General features: G+C 38.0%; 1 protein-coding gene across 1 annotated transcript in view; it reads right to left on the bottom strand.

The window, feature by feature from the left end:
• The window catches only part of CFAP47 (cilia and flagella associated protein 47), a 525406-nt gene that overhangs the window by 377554 nt on the left and 125854 nt on the right, over nt 1–21998 (bottom strand). The window contains exons 25-26 of the mRNA XM_082717915.1: nt 19392–19587; nt 9763–9972 (exon numbers count right to left, since the gene is read on the bottom strand). Coding sequence (XP_082574041.1) covers nt 9763–9972; nt 19392–19587 — 406 coding nt within the window. The remainder of the gene's footprint in view (nt 1–9762; nt 9973–19391; nt 19588–21998) is intronic.

A 21998-nucleotide genomic window follows, 5' to 3' on the forward strand; every position in this document is an offset into this window, starting at 1 on the left:
TGATTGTCAATGCCCTATTATTTTAATAAGAGTAACATAACAAGTTTTATTATGCCTCAAAAATGTTTTTTAATCCATACAATGTTGATAAAATGCAACTATATGTAGAGATATAATTAAGCACTGTACATCCTCAGCTGTAAACAAAAGACCTGCACATTTTAAAATATATTTCCTCACTAGCGAAATGTTCAATATATTTATAATTAAGACCATGGGCTTTATCTCTAAATTTAGAATGGGACAACTAACACATATAATTACAATCTATCATTTAAGCTTCCTATCAATGCATTAATTTGCCTACATATGACAAGTCCTTATTTTACTTGTTTAAATGTCAGAAGACATATAGAACCCAGTACCTTAAAACCAGCAACCTGCAAAACAAAGAAAACTGTGACTATTTTTCAAAAATTTTGCAAAACCACATCTTGCTCATGATTAGGAGAACTACCAATTTGTATTGCTTTAGAGTGAGCAACTCAATCGGGCACAACCCAGAAGTTTCCGTGCCAGGAAATTCACAGAGCAAACACTTGAGTGGCAGCTCTGCTGCTAATGACACTGAAGCTTCTAAATGCCAGCCAATCTTGAAAGTTTGGGACTTCTCCTGATGTCACTGGAACTGTATTACTGTGTTGTTTTGGACACAAAATCACATTTCATATGGTAAAAGGGTGATATTAAAATATTTATCTTTGAATAGCAATGAATTCTACAATCTTTTTTTTTTTTTTTAAATATTTTATTTATTTATCAGAGAGAGAGAAGGGGAGAGAGCGAGCACAGGCAGACAGAATGGCAGGCAGAGGCAGAGGGAGAAGCAGGCTCCCTGCTCAGCAAGGATCCCGATGTGGGACTCGATCCCAGGACGCTGGGATCATGACCTGAGCCGAAGGCAGCTGCTCAACCAACTGAGCCACCCAGGCGTCCCTGAATTCTACAATCTAAAAGGGAGATGCATATAAATATGTAGTGTAAGCACCTGACAATTCGGGTTTTTCTGATTGTAAAGTTAAGTGCCTGACTTTAGGCTTCTGATTGCAGAGGCATCCATTTCAAAGACATGTATCTGAAATAAACATACTGCCAGCTACAAAACCAGATAAACAGCCAGGCCACAGACATGAAGTTCCCTGTTTTAGAGATCTCTGGTTGACTTAGGTAACTAACCATCTAACTGCCTGCTTTTTTCCCTTCCCTTATTTCAATTTCTGCTCTTATATTTTAAATTCACTCATAAGTTGTGAACCCGAGACCCTAGGCTTGTACATTCTCTTTCTACTGGCAACTTCACTGTGTGGCCCCTTAAAAATATGTGAGTAATAAACTTTGTTTATTCAAAGTTCCTTGATGGTTGTTGCTGGGGTGCATCTCATAATTACAGTAACAATGATCAGAAGGGTCTCAGTCCAGCCACAACATTGGCTCTGAAAGGGAAAATGTCTGTGGGGACCTGCCACAAATAGCACAGGGATAGGCAAGTGCTTCCAGTATTCCTGGCCAACACTCACTACTGATAATGTGAGACTGATCTAAAAGAAAAATAGTACAGAATCCTTTGAACTCTGGCTACGATAGGCATAAACCCTTTAATTACTAAGTCTTGGGGCACCTGGGTGGCTCTGGCGGTTAAGCGTCTGCCTTCAGCACAAGTCATTTTCTAAGGGTCTGGGGATGGAGGCCCCTCAGGGCTCCTCCCTCTCTTTCTGCCCCTGCCCTTACTCTTACACTTGCACGTGCTCTCTCTCTCTCTCTAACAAACAAATAAAATCTATTTTTTTTTAAGATTTTATTTATTTATTTGACAGAGAGAGAGATCACAAGCAGGCAGAGAGAGGGCTGGGGCGGGGGGGTGCAGGCTCCCTGCTGAACAGAGAGCTTGATGTGTGGCTTGATCCCAGGACCCTGAGATCATGACCTGAGCTGAAGGTAGAGGCTTAACCACTGAGCCCCACAAATAAAATCTTTTAAAAATAAATTGGGACACCTGGGTGGCTCAGTGGATTAAAGCCTCTGCCTTCAGCTCAGGTCATGATCTCAGGGTCCTGGAATTGGGCCACGCATCAAGCTCTCTGCTCAGCAAGGAGCCTGCTTCCCGCCGCCTCCCCCCCCCCCCCCCGACTACTTGTGTTCTTTCTCTCTCTGTCTCTCTCTCTCTCTCTCTGTCAAACAAATAAATAAATAATCTAAAAAAAAATTACTAAGTCTTGGGTCACCTGGGTAGTTCAGTGGGTTAAAGCCTCTGCCGTTGGCTCAGGTCATGGTCCCAGGGTCCTAGGATTGAGCCCCCCACTAGGCTCTGCTCGGCAGGGAGCCTGCTTCCTCCTCTTTCTCTCTGCCTGCCTCTCTGCCTACTTGTGACCTCTGTCAAATAAATAAATAAAATCTTTTAAAAAAAATTACTAAGTCTCGATTGGGTCCAAGAGCCAAAAGGAGTGTTTAAGGGCAGGTCAGTCAAGGGTGTGAGGACCTAGGACAGTGGCTGATTATTTCACTGGTAAAGATTTACCACTGTACATGAACTAATCAGCAGCCCTGATTTTTAGTTTAACCTTATGTATATATATAATGTATATATATATATATGTATATATAACCTTCCTGTATATTTCTTTTTTTTTTTTAAAGATTTTATTTATTTATTTGACAGAGAGAAATCACAAGTAGACGGAGAGGCAGGCAGAGAGAGAGAGAGGGAAGCAGGCTCCCTGCTGAGCAGAGAGCCTGATGCGGGACTCGATCCCAGGACCCTGAGATCATGACCTGAGCCGAAGGCAGCGGCCCAACACACTGAGCCACCCAGGTGTCCCACCTTCCTGTATATTTCTAATCAGCCTCCCATTCAGAATATAACATGTGGTTCAACTTGCCTGAGAATTCAAAATCTTCCTATTTAAGTAATGGATTATATACCACATGATGTATCAAAACTTAGAAATAATTTTATTCAATCTTCTTGGTAAACTGGCAATGTTTTAACAATAAAATGCTAGGATTTGAAAAGTTAAAGGGAAGCAAAGTTGTGTGATAGACATAATGAGATCTGTTCTCAAATCTAGGTTCTTTCACAAGATAGCTGGGTGAGGGTCAAAAAGAGAAATAGAAGTACTTCAATTTCCTCTGCTATAAATTCAGAATTCTACTTCACAATGTAGATCTCTTAAACAGATTAAGTTAGTTAATGTATTAGTAAATAAAGCAAACCTACTCTTAAAGAAAGATGGGCATTTAAAGATTCTCACAGCAATACCATTTTCTAGTGTTAATGTTATTTCTTGACAAATAATTAAGTGTTCCACTCTTTAATCTTTCTTGCTAGATTTTTCCCTTATTTAGTCTTTTTGGGTCCACTGCCTCATGTATTTTACTGCACATGAATCACCTGGGGATACTTTAAAACTACAGATGTTGGTTCCTTAGATCCAGAATGAGATCTGAAGTTCTGCCTTTCACACCAGCTCAGTGTCAGTCTGGACTAGCAATCTCAGCCTCACAAGGGAACCTGTTAGACATGCAAATACGCAAGCCGCACCCAAGATTTACTAAATCAGGAACTCTGGACGTGGGGCTTGGAATCTGTTTTAACAAGCCTCCAGGGTAAGTCATACGTACCGTCAAGTTTGAGAACTGGGGTTCTACAGTGAGGGCTCTCAACTTTGACTTCCCATCAGAATCACACAGGAAGTTTTTTAAATTTGCAGTGCTTAAGTGGCCCTCCAGACAAACTATATCATAGGCTATGGGTTGGACTGAGGCATGCATATTTTTGAAAAGTTCCAAGGTGAGGGGCACCTGGGTGGCTCATTCATTTAAGTGTCTGCCTTCAGCTCAGGACATGATCTAGGAGTCCCAGGATCAAGCTCTGCGAAGGGCTCCCTGCTCAGTGGGGAGTCTGCTTCTCCCTCTCTCTCTGCAGCACCCCCTACTCCTTCTTTCTCTCTCCCTCACTCCATCTCAAATAAATAAATAAAATCTTTAAAAAACAAAACAAAACGAAACTTCCCAGCTGATTCTGCTTTCCAGTCATGAGCAACACTGCTCTGGGGGATGGGGTCGGGGGGCGCCACCATATCCATTTGATAGATAAGGAATTTAGAGGTTTCTTTCATTTGGCTTAAATTTGAATGTTTAATTACTCATGTTAACTTTCCCATAAAACAGCTAAATGTTTCATTTTGTTCTAAAGTTATTTGAATTAAATTTGGGTACTAATTAGGAAAGATATAATCAGTTTGGAGTATAAATAGATATGTGTTAAGTATTTACGGGATTTTAAAAAATATATAGGGGCGCCTGGGTGGCTCAGTGGTTTAAGCCTCTGCCTTCGGCTCAGGTCATGATCTCAGGGTCCTGGGATGGAGCCCCGCATTGCGCCCTTTGCTCTATAGGGAGCCTGCTTCCCCTTCTCTCTCTGTCTACCTCTCTGCCTGCTTGTGATCTCTGTCTGTCAAATAAATAAATTAAAATCTTTAAATAAATAAATAAATAATAAATTTAAAAATGTATAGAGTACCTCAGAGTCCTGACATGACACATTCCTAAATATGAACCTTCAGTTTGTGTTTGTTATTTTAACAACGAGGCACTACTAACTCAGGTTAACCTTCAGGTTACCTGAAACATGCAAGTGAAATCAACTCTTGAATTTACAGAAGTAAACACGCTGTTTGAAGTTATTCATAGGAAAATATTAAGCTCTCTTTGGCTTCCTTAGAATTTCTTTGAAATTAATCTCCAAAACCATAACTTTCATTCTTTGCAAGGTCTAGGCCAGTCAGACGGTGAACTTACAAAGCAAAAAAATGGCAAGACTTCATTCTCATAATTTTAAGATCCTTCAAGATGTAACTTTCCCTTCTCCTCAACCTGTTGTGCAAAATAAGGGATTACAACATTCTGGCACATCTTAATCAATTTGTTCCCCTTGTGAATTCCCAGATCAGACACATTTTCAAACACAAAAACAAACATCAATACTGAAACACAATATAAGGGATTTGGAGACTCTACAAAGCAATTCTTAACCTTATGACAACTGTCCTGCCCCCATCCTTCTTTCCCTCACCCCAGGGTGGATCTAATCACTCTTTTAATAGAAGAAAGTCCCTGTATCTGTAGTAGCCACTGGGATCTTTCTGGAAATCTAGAATACTGATTTTAAAACTAGTACCAATTCAAGCTCACTTCGGCAGCACATATACTAAAACTAGTACCAATTCTAGAACACTTACTCAGTTATTGCAACATGCTGGCACAGGGACTGTTCTAAGCAATTTATAAGTAGTTGCTCATTAAATTCTCATAATCACCATCTGCTCAAATATCATATCCTCAGAAATGTTTTATTTGTCTGATATATGGAGGTATCCTTTACTTTCTATCTCATTAAAATCATAGTTTCCTTGTTAGTTTGTGACATGGTATTATTTATCAATTTTTATCTCCTCCAGTACAATGGAAGCTCCATGAGGCCAGAAGCTTTGTTCTGACCTCAGGGCCAGAAAAAAACCAGGCTTATTATTGTTACTTTGTAAATACTGAATGAATGAATGAGAAAAAAAATCTACTTGAGAACCAAAAAGGCTTTTCATGAAAAAAGGGATAATTTTGGAAGCACAAGATTTTGGTGATAGGGAATGACTAGCTGACCTCACTGCCACTCAAAAGTCATGATCACTACTTTTTTTCACTGGCTCAGAACCAAGCAATGGGTCTTCATGTCATTCAAGGCAAAAGTCCAAATCCATACAATAACCTCAAAGGCCCCACTGGGTCCAGTGCTACTGTTAACCTTCCCAACTCTTTCTCATAAATGCCTCCCTTGGGCTCATTCTACTTAGGCTACACAGGTCTCTTTGTAAGCATTCACCTTGATGACTGTGCATCAGCTATTCCCTTGGTCTGAAAGGATATTCCCAGGTATCTTTCTAACTTGACCCTCTGCTTCACATCTCTCAAATCCCACCCTCTTAAGGGGAACACTCCTTATCACTCTATATTTTACTGAAACCCAGTCACTCCCTCTCTGGTACCTCCCAGGACCTGACCTGGCTCTTTGTTTTCCTATAGCCTCCACCAATAATCACACACCAGACCTACCCTTATTATTGTCTCTTTCCTCCTGCTAGACTCCAGGCTCATGTTCTGATCTCTGAAGTAACCCCCTAGTGCTTAGAATAGTGTCTGGTAGGTGTCTGGTACATGGTGAACATTCAGTAAATACTTGCTGAATAAAGGAATAAATGAATGAATGTCTCAGTCATTACTCATAATATCAGACTGCTAACTGATAATAGTGTTAAAAATATTTGGGTGATTGGATCAGAACCTTGCTTTGATTGTTCAAGGCCACTCCTGACTCTGGGCTGCACTGAATTACCCAGACATTCTTATTTCTCTGCTCCAATTTAAATGTTTATCACTTACCCAAGACAGAGGTAATTATGATTTCTAAAACTGTATCTTCTCCTTACTTATTTTATATTTATGGTTTGCTGATTAGAGGCTACCTACAGACATTTTAGACATTCACTAATTTTACCAATAATCAGCTAATACTTTCTCTTCAAGGTAGATTACTTCTTAGGATGCTTTCCTTAAATCCTATACCTATGTAAGGGATTCCTGTTATCCTATTCAGGTGATTTTTCTTTATCTACTCCCTAATTCTATAGATATAACTTATTTAAGACCTATATATGTTCTGGGGAGCCTGGGTGGCTTAGTTATTAGGCATATGAGACTATTAGACCTATAATACTCTGGGGCCCCTGGGTGGCTCAGTGGGTTAAAGCCTCTGCTTTCGGCTCAGGTCATGATCCCAGGGTCCTGGGATCAAGCCCAGCATCGGGTTCTCTGCTTGGCAGGAAGCCTGCTTCCCTTCCTCTCTCTCTCTGCCTGCCTCTCTGCCTATTTATGATCTCTGTATGTCAAATAAATAAATAAATAAAAATCTTTATAGACCTATAATACTCTTTGACCACATCACCACCCTTCCCATAGATACACAACCTCCATTCCCAGATTTTGTGGGGAATTCAGAGAAAAGGCAAGTAGGGTGTGCAACCACTGACATGAAGACACATGAGTGTGGAGGGGGCCATTATTAATGGCAGCAAGCATATTAGCAGGAATAATAGTGGCTATAATTTATAGCTCTTGGGCCAGCTAATCAACCCAAATGTGACAAAGTCTAAAGAAGGAAACAAAGTAAGAACACATTCTTAGGCCCTAAGGGGAACCAAAGTATGAAATGGTCTTACATGAGTAAAAGAAAGCAAAGCATGAAGGAATGGGTGTTTTATTTTGTACTGAATCCATGCGCTCCAATATGGACAAATCGGATGCAAAAAGATAAAAAAAAAAAAAAAAAGGGATTCAATTTAGCATGATCCCTGACAAGTGCAATTTGTCCTTTGAGATTTTACTTGGGAACCTATGTAGCCATCCCCGATTTACCCGCTGCCCCAAGACATCATTTGCTGCTCCTACTGTACTGTCTTCTGTATTCACTTCTTGGCACCAAAGAGTATATAAAAAACACTTATTTAAAGTCTACCCTTACTACACTGACCTCCATCAAGGAAGGGCCCCTTTCTAATTCATCTTTTCTTACCCAAAAGATTGGGTGGAGCACACATGGATTACCCACAATAAATATAATAGATGAAAACAAATAAAAGAATAAAATGTATTCCAAAGAGAAATTCTGAAGCGAGAAAGAAACTCTTGAGGAATTTCTTGGTGGAAGACTTCATTTATCTCAATACCATCAAAGGTGGAAAGTCTACAGAAAGAAAGGCATAGACAGCTATGGAGCTGAGAAGGGACAGAAGACCTGGTCATATGCTCTATGGGAAACAGATAAGGAGTTAACAATGAATGCATCAGTAAAGGGATTTATCAGAATTAAAGTTCCATGGAGTGCTTATGATTCTTGTTCATCTGGGTGCATGGGAGAGCCTTTTGTAGCCCAACTATGGTTTTCAATGTTTCTTTTTTTTTTTTTTAAAGATTTTATTTATTTATTTGACAGAGAGAGATTACAAGTAGGCAGAGAGAGAGAGAGAGGGAAGCAGGCTCCCTGCCGAGCAGAGAGCCCGATGCGGGACTCGATTCCAGGACCCTGAGATCATGACCTGAGCCGAAGACAGCGGCTTAACCCACTGAGCCACCCAGGCGCCCATCAATGTTTCTAAATTACTTCTAAAAGCTCTGTTTATCTCAAACTTGTGGAAGGTTGAAATGGAGCGTGGCAGAAAGTAAGGTAAGAATGAATGGTGGGGAAATCCAGGTAAGAGAAACCAGTCTCAAGTCCGAAAGGAAACACACAACAACAAGAAAAGATAAAAAAAGATAATCAAATATAGCAACCCCCCCTTTAGAGACTGTTTTCAGGTCTCCTTACTGTCCTATTTGCTGATCAGAAGTGAGCACTGGCACAGTCAAGTCTATTCATGCCCCTGTTAAAAGCATTTGTACCTTTGTCCCAGAAGCAATCTTGTCCACTTAGTATTGAGTCAAACTATTTCCTTTCTTACCCTGTTAATGTGGTCTGAGGCTTCATTAGCTTTAAGACACTCATGGATAAATTATTCATGGTTTTTACAGGTGAGTTCAAAGGTCCACCTTACATAGTGCTTTGGGCTAAGTGTGAATTTGTGGACTAGAGTGCAGTAAAGTTAAACTTTTATGAACAAGGTTGGTACTGTACAGAAAGATAGAGTGTCTCCCAGGACAGAGGCACAGAGTTCAGTGCTTGATAGGAGACTAAAGCAAAACCATTAAAAATTTGTTTTTAAATATCAACAAAAAACAGACCATTAGCATCAAAAGAGAAAAATGGGAGTCCAAGTGGGATAACTTGGATGATTTTATCCACCTATATATGCAAGAGACACAGAAAGTGGAGTTCTGGAGAACTCCATGAGCTGTGTCCTAGATATGGCCACACTCTGCTCTGGACGTAATATTTCAATAGCATCTGTCTCCCCTTCTAATTCATAACACAGAAATCAATCCTTTGACTACGAATATACCAAACAGTAACAACCCCCCTACAAGTCAATAAATGATCACACTGAATACATACACTGACACTCATCTTTAGTGTGCAATCCCCTCTAATGCTACTTCTCACTACAAACGTTTTTAACAAATTATATTGCTTGACCCATTAGCCTCTTACAACCTGGGGAATCAAATCATCTCAGGGTGTAACTAAAAGTAGAATTTCTGATCCTACAAGGTAAGAAATCCAGAAACATGTTTTTACCAGGGTATATTTGAATTTCCCCAAGTCTGCTAAAGCAACATGCAACAAAATTGCATTGTTCGGAAACTCGTTATACTGATATTTCTCATTTTCATTTAATATTTATTTTACATTTCCTTGGTTCCGGTTCCTGTCCAGTTATTCAATGATTACTCACTCGGGGAATTTCCCATAATTACAGAGGAGATAGGTTCTGTTATTACCCCCATTTTACGGAGGAGAAAATGGACAGGCTCTCAGAAGATAAGATAACTTCACCACAGTTAAGAGAGCCAGGATTCAAACCCACACAGCCTAGTTGCAGGATATGCTGCTAACCACTGTCAAGCTGTTTCTCACGGGAGCAATGCTACATTTGGAACTTTAATGTAGAATGTCATGTCCAAAGTCATTATTTCAGATGTCACCCCTTTCAATATATCACAATAGTGTAAAACATAAACTTATCATTCTTCACTGTCAGGTACAAAAGAATATCTTACCAGTTATTTCTGTTATCATAGAAAAGAATATCAGTGAAAAACGACACAGGTTTAGATGATCTGAAGCTGAGGTGGCAGGTGAGTGCTGCATTCATTCCACTGGGAGACCCTGTGATGACTCTGCCTTTTGGCAACGTCACAGAAAGAGGATGAACCTCGTCGCCATCAAAAAGTCTTGCTGTGGGAATCTGGACACGTAACGTTGAATCTCTGTTTGAAATTAAAAAAAAAAAAAAAAAACTCAAAATACATGCAAGTAACTGGATTTAAATGTGTCTTCCTCTGGGGGCGCCTGGGAGGCTCAGTGGGTTAAAGCCTCTGCCTTCGGCTCAGGTCATGATCTCAGGGTCCTGGGATCGAGTCCCGCATCAGGCTCTCTGCTCAGCAGGGAGCCTGCTTCCTCCTCTCTCTGCCTGCCTCTCTGCCTACTTGTGATCTGTCTCTGTCAAAGAAATAAATAAAATTAAAAAAAAAATTTTTAAATGTGTCTTCCTCTGGTTTTTGAATCACTGGAAAAATTAAGCAAGAAATATTTGCAATAATATGCCCAATTATTAAAGATATTTTTGCGTCATCTCTTATTTTCTGGTCACAATATAAGTAAGATCGATAATATATTAATGTGACCACATAGATGATCCAAACTTCCTTCTGACTTCTACGAATTAAAAAAGAGGATTAAAACACCTGATTAAATACGTGTTTTTATCAATAGCCATGATATAAATAGTATTGTCCTTGAATATATCCTTTAAAAAATTTATCAAAACTTACCAATTTGATAGCTAAAGCTTTAATGCATATAGACTAAATATAATACTCAGAGATGCATATACACACAGAAAAAACTTTAATGTGGATACTATTAAGCACTTCTATACATGTCACGAATAGTTTCTAATCATTACAACTAAAAAATTCCACTTAATCTTCACATATTTCATTATATACCTATAATTTACTTAACCAATCTAAAGTGTTCATGATTTCTAATACCACAGTATGCAGAATTAACCTTTAAATCTAACACTTGATAACTTTTAGCTGTCAGCAAATATTTAGCCGTATTACTTTTAAAATTTTATTATATGTGTAGGCTCCTATAACAAATAATAAGTGTTATCAAATGGGAATCATATTTCCCTACTATGTTAATTACAATGAAGATCATTCAGCTAATTAACTAAAAATAGTAAAGAAATATCTCAATTCCAATTACTTAAATTGATACGGTTCGTTGCATAAAAAATTAAAAATGTAATTTATAAATCAGGTTTGCGTCCAATTTTGTTGTTAATAAGCTATGTGTCACTTGGTAAGTTATTAATGCTGTTGATCTTATTGTGCATACAATGAGAAGACTGGGTCATATCATGTCTGCATTCCCTATTACATGTTCTTTTCATTATACCATATTTTTCAAGATCCAACTTTTGACTTGAGATCATTTTAAAACTGGTATCTTTATACATTCATTCAAAAGTTGAAAGAGTAAAACATTAATCCACTTATTAGACAATGTTTCTTGATTTAAAAAAAGAAAACTTTTTAGCACAATATAATTCAAGCCACTTCTATTTTCTGTTTAAGTGACAAAGACTAGTATCTGCTTATAAGATAGGGTCTTGAAAGAACTGGGAAACCCAAAGTTGTCTAGTTAATGTTGAAAAACTATACTCCTGTCACCAAATTGCATCCAGAGCAAGCTCTAAAGTGTACGTAAGCAAACATCACATCTTGCAGGCCAAATGTTAGAAACTAGAGGCTGCTTTGGGCTCCACAAGTTGAATGATATCCATTTATTTTCAACTATCACATCACACTTGGAACTTTTTTCACTGGACCTCATAATAGTTAACTGTAAAATAAGAGACTGAATGAAGAAGCTCTGAGGTAGCTACAAGATCTAGAAGTTGATGAAAATAATGCTTACAGGCAATTTACACTGGTGTATAAACCCTCACATTTTGTATCACTTTAGCATGTCAACTAGCTACTCTATATATCTACATCTTTATAGATAGGTTTATATGTCTAAATAAAAATTAGTTTGGCTAATTAATAAAATAAAATAACTTTGGCTTTCCTTTTTTGTTGTTTTATATAAAGGATATCAATACAAATAGTCTTTCTTGAGTTTCAAAAAAAAATTTACCTCAATAGTTTGTTTCTAAGAGCCCTGAGATGTCTATTTCACAGCTATAGCTAGATTCATGTACACATATACCACAAACTATAATCCTTTCACCAGTCACAGGACATTTGTGCAGTTCCCAGGTTTTGCTGTTCTGAATAATGCTACTATGAAATAATTTCAAACATACAGTACATGCATGCATGCGTTTTTCTTGTATATACTGTGAAGTGGAATTACTGGGCTGTGAAATATGAAGATATTACACTTTGCGTATTATTATCCAGTGTGGTCCTAACTCATTGACATTGTGACTAGCACGTGACTTCTTAATGTTTATCTACCTATGACAGGCAAAATGTTTATCTTATTTTTGTCTCTAATTTTCATTTCCAAATCTACAAAAAAGTCAGTTATATGCTTTCAGATGTTCATTATCCATTTATGAATCCTCTTCTGTGAAGTACTTATCGGGAGTTTTTTGTCAACATTTCTTTTGAGTGATTTGATATGTTTCTAACTAATTTTTATCAGTCATTTATTTTATTCTTAGCATGATTTCAAGTCCTATTTAAGAAATTCTTCTCCACCCACAGATGTTGAAATTGTTTCCCAAAATATTTTTTAAATTTCTTCCTTTCACATTTAAGACATCAATCCATTTGTAATGGATCTTTGTGTATTATGTGAAACAGAAATCCAGTTTGAAATAGTCCACACAGATAATCAATTGTTTCAGCACCCTTTACTGGATAGTAACCCATTTTCTCCACAGACTGTCAATACCATTTTTATCAAATATTCACTACCTATTCATATATGGGCTTTCTGCAAGTCTCTTTATTCTATTCCTTTGATCATTTTTATCTATTGGCACACCACTACCATATTGGTTTAATCTTGATATTTGGTGAGGTAAGCACTTCTTATCTTATTCTTCTTCAGGAATGGCTTGGCTATTCTTTTTCTTTTTTTCAAAGATTTATTTATTTATTTGAGGGGGGGGAGGGGGGAGCAGGAGAGTGGGGGGAGTGGCAGAGGGAGAGGGAGAGAGTGCCAAGCAGACTGGATGTTAAGTGCAGAGCCCAATGTGAGGCTCAATCTCACATCCCTGAAAATTCAAGACCTGAGCTGAGATCAAGAGTCGGAGGCTTAACCAACTGAGCCACCCAGGCACCCCAGGGCTATGCATTTTATTTTTATTTTTATTTTTTTAAAGATTCCATTTATCTATTTGACAGACAGAGATCACAAGTAGTCAGAGAGGCAGGCAGAAAGAGAGGGGGAAGCAGGCTCCCTGCTGAGCAGAGAGCCCGATGCGGGACTCAATCCCAGGATCCTGAGATCACGACCGAGCCGAAGGCAGAGGCTCAACCTACTGAGCCACCCAGGTGCCCCAAGGCTAAGTATTTTAAATAGTGAACCTATATATGTCTATTTTGATGAATGACCTTCATAGCTTTAAAATTTTACCTGTAGATTCTTTTAATTTCCTATATGTAAAATCTTCTAATCCTTACATATTTTATTTCTCTGAACTTCATGCACAGACTATGTTTTTCAGGAAAATGTATTAGAGAGGCAGTGATAATGGGCATCCTTGCCTTTTCTTTTTTATCTAAATGGAATTAATTTATGTTCCAGTAGCCAAGGTAATGTCTCTTCTAGATACACGATAGAAAATTTTAACAATTTAAGGGATATCTCCTTTATTCCTGATATTAAGAGTTTTATCATAAATGGTTTTGGAATTTTACCAAATGCTTTTCTTCTGCAACTATGGAAGTGATCATGTCATTATTCTCTTTAATTTGTAAATGTGGGAGATGAAATACAAAGGTATTTTGGGTTTTCTAACATTAGACAAATCTTATAGCACTGGGATATAACACTGGGATGTCATGATTTATTAAAAGATTTGTATTATGTATATAATATACATTATATCAATAAGTATATATAGTTTAATTCACTAAGGATTATTGCATCTATAGTCATAAAAGAGATTGGCCCATAATTTATCTTTCTCATACTGTAATTATCTGATTTTATAATAATATTTTGACTTCATAAAATAAATTAGAGTACATCATATCTTTAACACTTGTCTAGAATTTCTACAAGGTTTGAGAAACCAGTTTCTTGCAAGCTTAGTAAAACTTGCCCATAAAAATATCAGAAGATGGTTATTTTCCTTCTAAGAAGATTTTAAATATTGATTCAAAGTCTTTCAACTTTCTATGTATTACCAGTATGGTTTTACTAAATTATATTTTTTCTACAGGGGTTCCTGGGTGGCTCAGTGGGTTAAAGCCTCTGCCTTTGGCTCAGGTCATGATCCCAGGGTCCTAGGATTGAGCCCCCCATTAGGCTCTGCTCAGCAGGGAGCCTGTTTCCTCTTCTCTCTCTCTGCCTGCCTCTCTGCCTACCTGTGATCTCTGTCTCTGTCTGACAAATAAATAAATAAAATCTTAAAAAAAAAAGATTACATTTTTTCTACAAATATCCCATTTCATTTAAGTTTTCAAAGGTGCTGGAATAAATTTACTCATAGTATTTTCATTATCTCATTTGTCTCCACTGGATATATAATATGCCCCATTATTCTTAATGCCATTTAGTTGTATCTTCTGTCTTTTTGTTCCTTATCAGTATCACTGTATCAGTACCCACTATATTAGTTTTTCAAAGAACCAACTTTTGGGTTCAGTGAGCCTATCTTCTATATACTTGTTTTCTATTCCTTTAATTTCTACTTTTTCATTTTATCTACATTCTACATCCCTTAGGTTTAATCTATTATTATTAAGTTGAACACTTGAAACTTCTAATCATTTTTTATCTACTATCAGCATTTAAGACTACACATCATCTAAGCACCATTTTTCCTGCATTCTGTAAGTGTATTTATTCGTTTATTGCTTAACCATTGGAATTTAATATAACAGATGGAATTAATTCAACACAGATGCAGGCCTAATTGTCTAAAGAAAACAACAGAAGTTACTATGTGTTTCAAGTTAAGTTCTCAAATTTAATACCCAAACACTATTTATATCAGGGAATGTTATCATGCTTTGATGTATGGTACTTTAATTATTATTTATTTGCAGAATTCAGTATGATATCTTCTTTGGTTCCCTATAGTAGATTCTTTTAGGGGGCCCTGGCTGGCTCAGCCAGTTGAGTGTCCGACTCCTGATTTTGGCTCAGGTTATAATCACAGGGTCATGAGATTGAGCCCCTCTGTCAGACTCTGCACTCATGAGTCTGCTTGAGATTCTCCCTCTGCCCCTCTGCAACTCATGTGTGTGTGCGTGTGCTCTCTCTCTCTCTCTCTCTCTAAAATTAAATTTAAAAAACAAAATGAGTTTTTTTAAAGTTCCAAATGTATGGCAGATCTGGTAATATTTTAATGATTTTAAAATTATAATTATTATCAGAAAACATAATATATATATGATGTCAATTTAAAAAAAAAAATGTGTTACATTTTAGGGGCACCTGGGTGACACATTTGATTAAGCATCCAACTCCTGGTTTCAGCCCAGGTCATGATCTCAGGATTGTGGGATTGAGCCCTGAGTCAGGCTCCATGCTCAGTGGGGAGTCTGCTTGGGATTCTCTCTCCATCTCCCTCTGCTTACCCCCCATCCTGCTCATGCTCTCAACAAAATAAATCATCTTTTTTTCTTTCATTGTTAAATTAGAACTATAGAATGATACACTCTCAATTTTTGTAAATACCTCCTATACGGTTGAGAAAAATGTCTACTCTGTAACTGCAGGGTGTGGTACTTTATAGCACTATTTTTAATACGACTTATTTTTAATAATATTAGTATTAAATGAAGGAGACTTTTAAAACACCATTTCCAAATTTTCTTTATCAATACATGTATTTTTGTCTTTTGGACTCATCAGTAATTGAGATATGTGTTGAAACATCCTATAGTGATGAAGGACTAGTCAATTTCCCTGTATTATTTTAATTTGGGGTTTATATATTTTAGTTGTGCATATAATTTTAGAATTCTGATAGTTTCTGATATAAATACTGTTATCCAGGTTTCTTATGTTTAATCTGCTGTAACTTCTCCTAACTTTTCAGTTTGGTGGTTCTCAGCTGGGAGTGGTTCTGCAACCCAGGGGACATGTAGCAATGTGTGGAGACAATTTTTTTTCTGTCATAACTGGGGGAGGATGCTGTTAGTTAAAGACCAGGGAAGCTGCTAAACATCCTACTATGTACAAATTAGCCTCCAGTGAAAAAAAAAGCATCTTTCCCAAAATGTCAACAGTTCTGAAGTTGAGAAACCCTGCTTTACTTCACTCTTTCTTGTCCTTATGTTTCACATATACTTCTTTTAATAGATAATTGTATTTTTTTTTCTTATTTACTCTAACATTCTCTATCTTTTAACTAGTCAGAGTAACTTATTTACATTTAATGGTCTTACTCAACTGCTTAAGAGTTTTTGCCATCATTTTTGTTTCAGTTTTTCCTTGCTTTTTAAAGTATGCATCTCGGGGCGCCTGGGTGGCTCAGTGGGTTAAGCCGCTGCCTTCGGCTCAGGTCATGATCTCAGGGTCCTGGGATCGAGTCCCGCATCGGGCTCTCTGCTCAGCAGGGAGCCTGCTTCCCTCTCTCTCTGCCTGCCTCTCTGTCTACTTGTGATTTCTGTCAAAATAAATAAAATCTTTAAAAAAAAAAATAAAGTATGCATCTCTTTTTCTCTCTTACAAAATTAACCATGATTCTGTTGGTTTCTATAGTGTTTGTATAGTTATATACAATCTTACGTTTTGTGGATGTCCTTAAAAATTTACCCTACATACATTGTTTAAAAATTCCTGCAAGCTGAGAGACTATGGACTCTGAAAAACAATCTGAGGGTTTTGAAGGGGCGGTGGGTGGGGGGTTGGGGGAACCAGGTGGTGGGTATTGGAGAGGGCACGGATTGCATGGAGCACTGGGTGTGATGCAAAAATAATGAATACTGTTACACTGAAAAAAAAAAAAGACACCTTATTTAATGCAAAAAAAAAAAAAAAATTCCTGCAAGTTATATTTGGTTCATTTCCAAGTCTATGTTATTATTTTTTTAAGATTTATTTATTTTTTTGACAGAGAGAGAGAGAAAGAGATCACAAGTAGGCAGAGAGGCAGGCAGAGAGGAGAGAGGAAGGGAAGCAGGCTCCCTGCTGAGCAGAGAGCCCGATGTGGGACTTGATCCCAGGACCCTGAGATCATGACCTGAGCCGAAGGCAGCGGCTTAACCCACTGAGCCACCCAGGCGCCCCCAAGTCTATGTTATATACTTCCATGTTAATTACTAATTTTTATAACGTTATCTTATTTTACAAAATTATTCATATTCTGTGTCTGATAATTCCAATATCTGAATGACTTAAGAGTCTAAATTTCAAGATCGGGGGCACCTGGGTGGCTCAGTGGTTTAAACCCTCTGCCTTGGGCTCAGGTCATGATCTCAGGGTCCTGGGATCAAGCCCCACATCTGGCTCTCTGCTGCTCAGCAGGGAGCCTGCTTCCTCCTCTTACTCTGCCTGCCTTTCTGCCTACCTGTGATCTCTGTCAAATAAATAAATAAAATCTTTTAAAAATAAATAAATAAATTTCAAGATGGTTGTTTGTACTCTAAATGTAACTCTAAATGATGGTATCTTCCCTCCTTATAAGTTTTGCAATACTTGAGACTACACTCATGTCTGGTTGATAGCAATTGTGGAAACTGAAATATGAGCCAAAACTGAGGACAGCTTCATTTAGAAGAGAGGTTCACAAAGTGTGGTCCATGCATCGGCAGTGTAAGTATCATCTGGAAACTTCCTAGAAATACAAATTATTACATACCATTCCAGGCTTCCTGAATAATAAATTCTGGGGATGGGAAGGAACAATGTTTGTTTTATAAAGCGTCTCAGGTGACGCTGATGTACACCAACATTTAAGAACCACTGGTCTAGAAAAGATTTGCTTGCTTCTTCTGATAGGTGGAAGGATTCACTCAACGTGAACTATTTTAGCCTCCTCCAGCATCACTGGATTAATCCAGGAATTTGAGATTGTTTTCCTACCTTGAAGAAGCTGCCTCAGGTTTTAAGAATAAGCCTACATTTCGCAGATTATTAAAGCACACCACTCCTACTCTGGTTTCTGCTTATAAGTATGTACTGATTTGGTCTAGTCTGATTTGAACCCTTTGGAGACCTCCCATATTCCTCAGATGCCAGCAACTAATTAATTGCCTAATTAATTAATTAAACACACATATAATTTACTTGTTTTGTAATGCAAGGGTACATAATGTATCTAGGGCAATATGCTATTAGGGTTTGGGCTGTTGATAAATTTTTTAAAAAATGAAAGACTGCATTCTGCTATAGTACGTACATGTGATAGGCAGAACTCTGAGATTGTTCCCAAGAGCCTTAGTGTATATACAAACTCTGCATAATTCTCACCCCTTGGGTGGCAGAATGTGTAAATATGATACCACTTTGGTGAATCAGCTGTGTTATACAGCCATGGTAAAGGGACTTTCCATATGTAATTAATATCCCAAATTAAATGAATTCAAGTAAAGCAAAAGGGACATTATCATGGGTGGATTAGACCTAATTAGGTAAGATCTTAAAAGAAAGGCTGGAGGTCAGATAAGTCAGACAGATGGTACACTTCTGGCTTTCAATGAATAAAGTCCCATGATGGGTGGAGGAATGACATGGTTAGGATTTGAGGGTGGCCTCTAAGAGCTGAGAGTGGTCTCAGCCAACAGTGAGCAAAAAAATGATACCTTAGTTCTACAACTAAATGTATTAGTCCTGCCAACAACCAGAAAGACTGCAGGAGGACTGAGCCTCAGATCAGACAGTTGCTATAGTCTGCACCTTGACTTTTGCCTACTGAGACCATAAGCAGTGGATGCAGCTAAACGAACCTGGACTCCTAACCCAAAGAAACGATGAGAGAACAAACTGATGTTTTATGGCACTAAGTTTGTGGTAGTTTGTCACACAGAAATAGGAAGCTTGCATTTTGTACCACAAAGAGAGATGTATCAAAATTTTTTACAAGAAAATAAAATGACTAATTGTGAAATAATTAAGTGGGGTTTAAGAACCATAAGTGACTCTTAATCTCACAAAACAAACTGAGGGTTGCTGGGGGGAGGGGGTTTGGGAGAAGGGGGTGGGATTATGGACATTGGGGAGGGTATGTGCTTTGGTGAGTGCTGTGAAGTGTGTAAACCTGGTGATTCACAGACCTGTACCCCTGGGGATAAAAATATATGTTTATAAAAAATAAAAAATTATAAAAAAAAAAAAAGAATTTTTAAGTTAAATGTACAGTTAAATATTCTAACAGCTCATTCCAACTATAGAAACAAGTCATTGCTAAAAACTCACATAACAAAGAAACAAACAGAAAAGCACATAATGAAAATGTGGTAAATTCACATTAAGCATTTACCTGAAATAGTTTTGAGGTAAAATGTTGATATCCATCACAGTTTTTACACCCAGAGGAACAGGAGTGAAAAATATGAACGGAGGGTCAAACAGCAACATGGGTGACTTCACCTCTCCGACCAAACATAACATTCGATAACAAACTGGATTATCATTTAGATGAATGGGAATATCAGCTGTGTATTTACTAGGATGATCTAATAAAACACAATTTTAAAAATATCTTAGAATTTTTCACATACCAAAAAACATATACTTAGTTTAAATCTTATTAAATATTAAAATGTGCTATGAAGTTACAGCTCAGTGGAAGATAGATGACCCAGAAACTGGAATTATCCTGCCACAGAACTTAAAACATAAAACGAAGTGTCTCTGAATCAAAAATATTCTAAAGTGCACTATGCCTATAAATAGAGCAGGTATCCTTAAAGCAAATTTTCATTATTATTGGAAAATACCTATACCTGGAAGAAACAGTGGAACGGGACTTCTTTTTTTTTTTTATTGTTTTCTGTGCCTTAACAGGAGTGGCCCATCCCTTTATCATATGCAGTGTGAACATGAGGTCAGATAGTTGTCAGAAGGATCTCAGGGGACTAGTACTGAGAAATGGCTGTGCCCAGAAGAAAGGAATGTTGTTCCTCCCAGATTTTTAAGTTTATGGAAAGCTACCAGGGTTGACTAGCTGGCTAATTTCACCTGAGAAAGATAGGAAGGGGCTCCTGGGTGGCTCAGTGGGTTAAAGCCTCTGCCTCCAGCTCAGGTCATGATCCCAGGATTCTAGGATGGAGCTGTGCATGAGGCTCTCTGCTCAGCAGGGAGCCTGCTTCCCTTGCTCTCTCTCTGCCTGTCTCTCTGCCTACTTGTGATCTCTGTCTGTCAAATAAATAAATAAAATCTTAAAAAAAAAAAAAGAAAGAAAAAGACAGGAAATTCCCATGTGGCAACTCACTATGAGGAAATGTAATCTGTGTTGGAGAAAAGGGCTCAGCATGTGGGGGTGCAGGCTAGTCCCAGACAGCAGGTCCCATCCCAGCAAGCTACCAATGCCCTCTTAGACTCAAATGCCAAACAATGTCTCCTAGAGAGGAAAATGTGATCTGGTGAGTATAAACTCAAGGTAATCTTAGAATTCAAACACAGGACACTGGAATGACCTGGCACAGATCAGGGCCACTGGAATGACCTGGCACAGATCAGGATCACGAGAGCATATGATGAGTTCTCTATGATGCATGTTCAATGGTAACACATTGTGAACCATACACAAAAACAATGGAATCAGCGAACTAATCATACCCACTAGATTTCTCTGTGCTGGCTGCCTTTACTTGGTCCAATCAGTCTTACTTGTTCATACAGTGTGAGGAGAGGTGGCTGGAGAAGGAAGTGAATTAATGACTTCCTACTAACAATGACAGATGAGCACTAGAAAAACTATGTGAAAACACCAGAGACTAGATCCATATCCTGAGCTGAGAAAATGAATTATAGTAGATTTTTTGAGTTTAAAAACACTGTAAATCAAACAAACAAACAAACCCAAACCTGTAAATCTAGAGAGAAATTGGTGAGGGAACAGAAGGCTGGCTGAGGACAAAGCAAAAGGCTGATACCTTACAACCTCCCCCCTACCCCCACTCCTGGGTGGGACATATGTGACATTCTTTAGGAATCTCCCACCCATCTTAATGTTAATACCTTGCCAGAGGGCAAAATAACCTTGGCAATGGCAAGGCCTCTGGTATCCAGTATCTTTGTAGGTCCTCTTTAGCATATGAAAGTTCTATTGAAACCTCCCTTTTCCTTACTTCCCCCAACCCCATAGTATATAACCTGCCATCCCTCACAACCTCTGGGCAGCAGCTCTTCCTGCCCAGGGGTCCTGTCCCCCGTGCTTTAATGAACCACCATTTTGCACCAAAGATGTCTCAAGAATTCTTTCTTGGTCATTGGCTCCGGACCTCACCCCACCGAACCTCACCTATGTTCTAAAACTTAATCAAAATGATGGTTTCATTTAATAAATCTGATATTGTAAAAATTATTTGGGGGGAATGAAAGTCAAGTTCATTACTTCTGAAGATAGGCAAGGTTTTAATTAGGACATACTGAATTCTGAATTTTGAATGGGCAATTTTGACCTTATTTCTGCATTTCACACCAGGTAAATGTTTCTGAGGTCATGGAGAAGGGCATTCCCTGTGTAACCTAAGACTACTAGAGATTCAGTAACATATTTTTCTAAGCTCAGGTGGGTCTTCTCTCTCATCTGAGATGTAAGTTATACAAATGTGCTACAGACATGTTTTTCTTAAGAGTAAGGTTGAAATCCTAAGAGGGCAACTCATAGACTTGACTGCTTAGGCTTAGCTCCATACTGAAGGAAAAGCCAAATGGAAATACTACTTATTTCCTCCTAGATTATCTACTTTATTTCATCTAGAAAAAAAATGTTGATATAGACCTAAAAGAGAAGCTCTATACAGAAATGCACATGGTGGCTTTGGCTAGACTGGCTTTCCTATAATTTCTTTCAGGACTACATAATAGAAACTGAGAAGAAATACACAGAAATACATAATGAAACCTAATTACTTTTACA

The sequence above is a fragment of the Mustela nivalis genome (genome assembly GCF_964662115.1).
Source record: "Mustela nivalis genome assembly, chromosome: X".
Taxonomy (NCBI): domain Eukaryota; kingdom Metazoa; phylum Chordata; class Mammalia; order Carnivora; family Mustelidae; genus Mustela; species Mustela nivalis.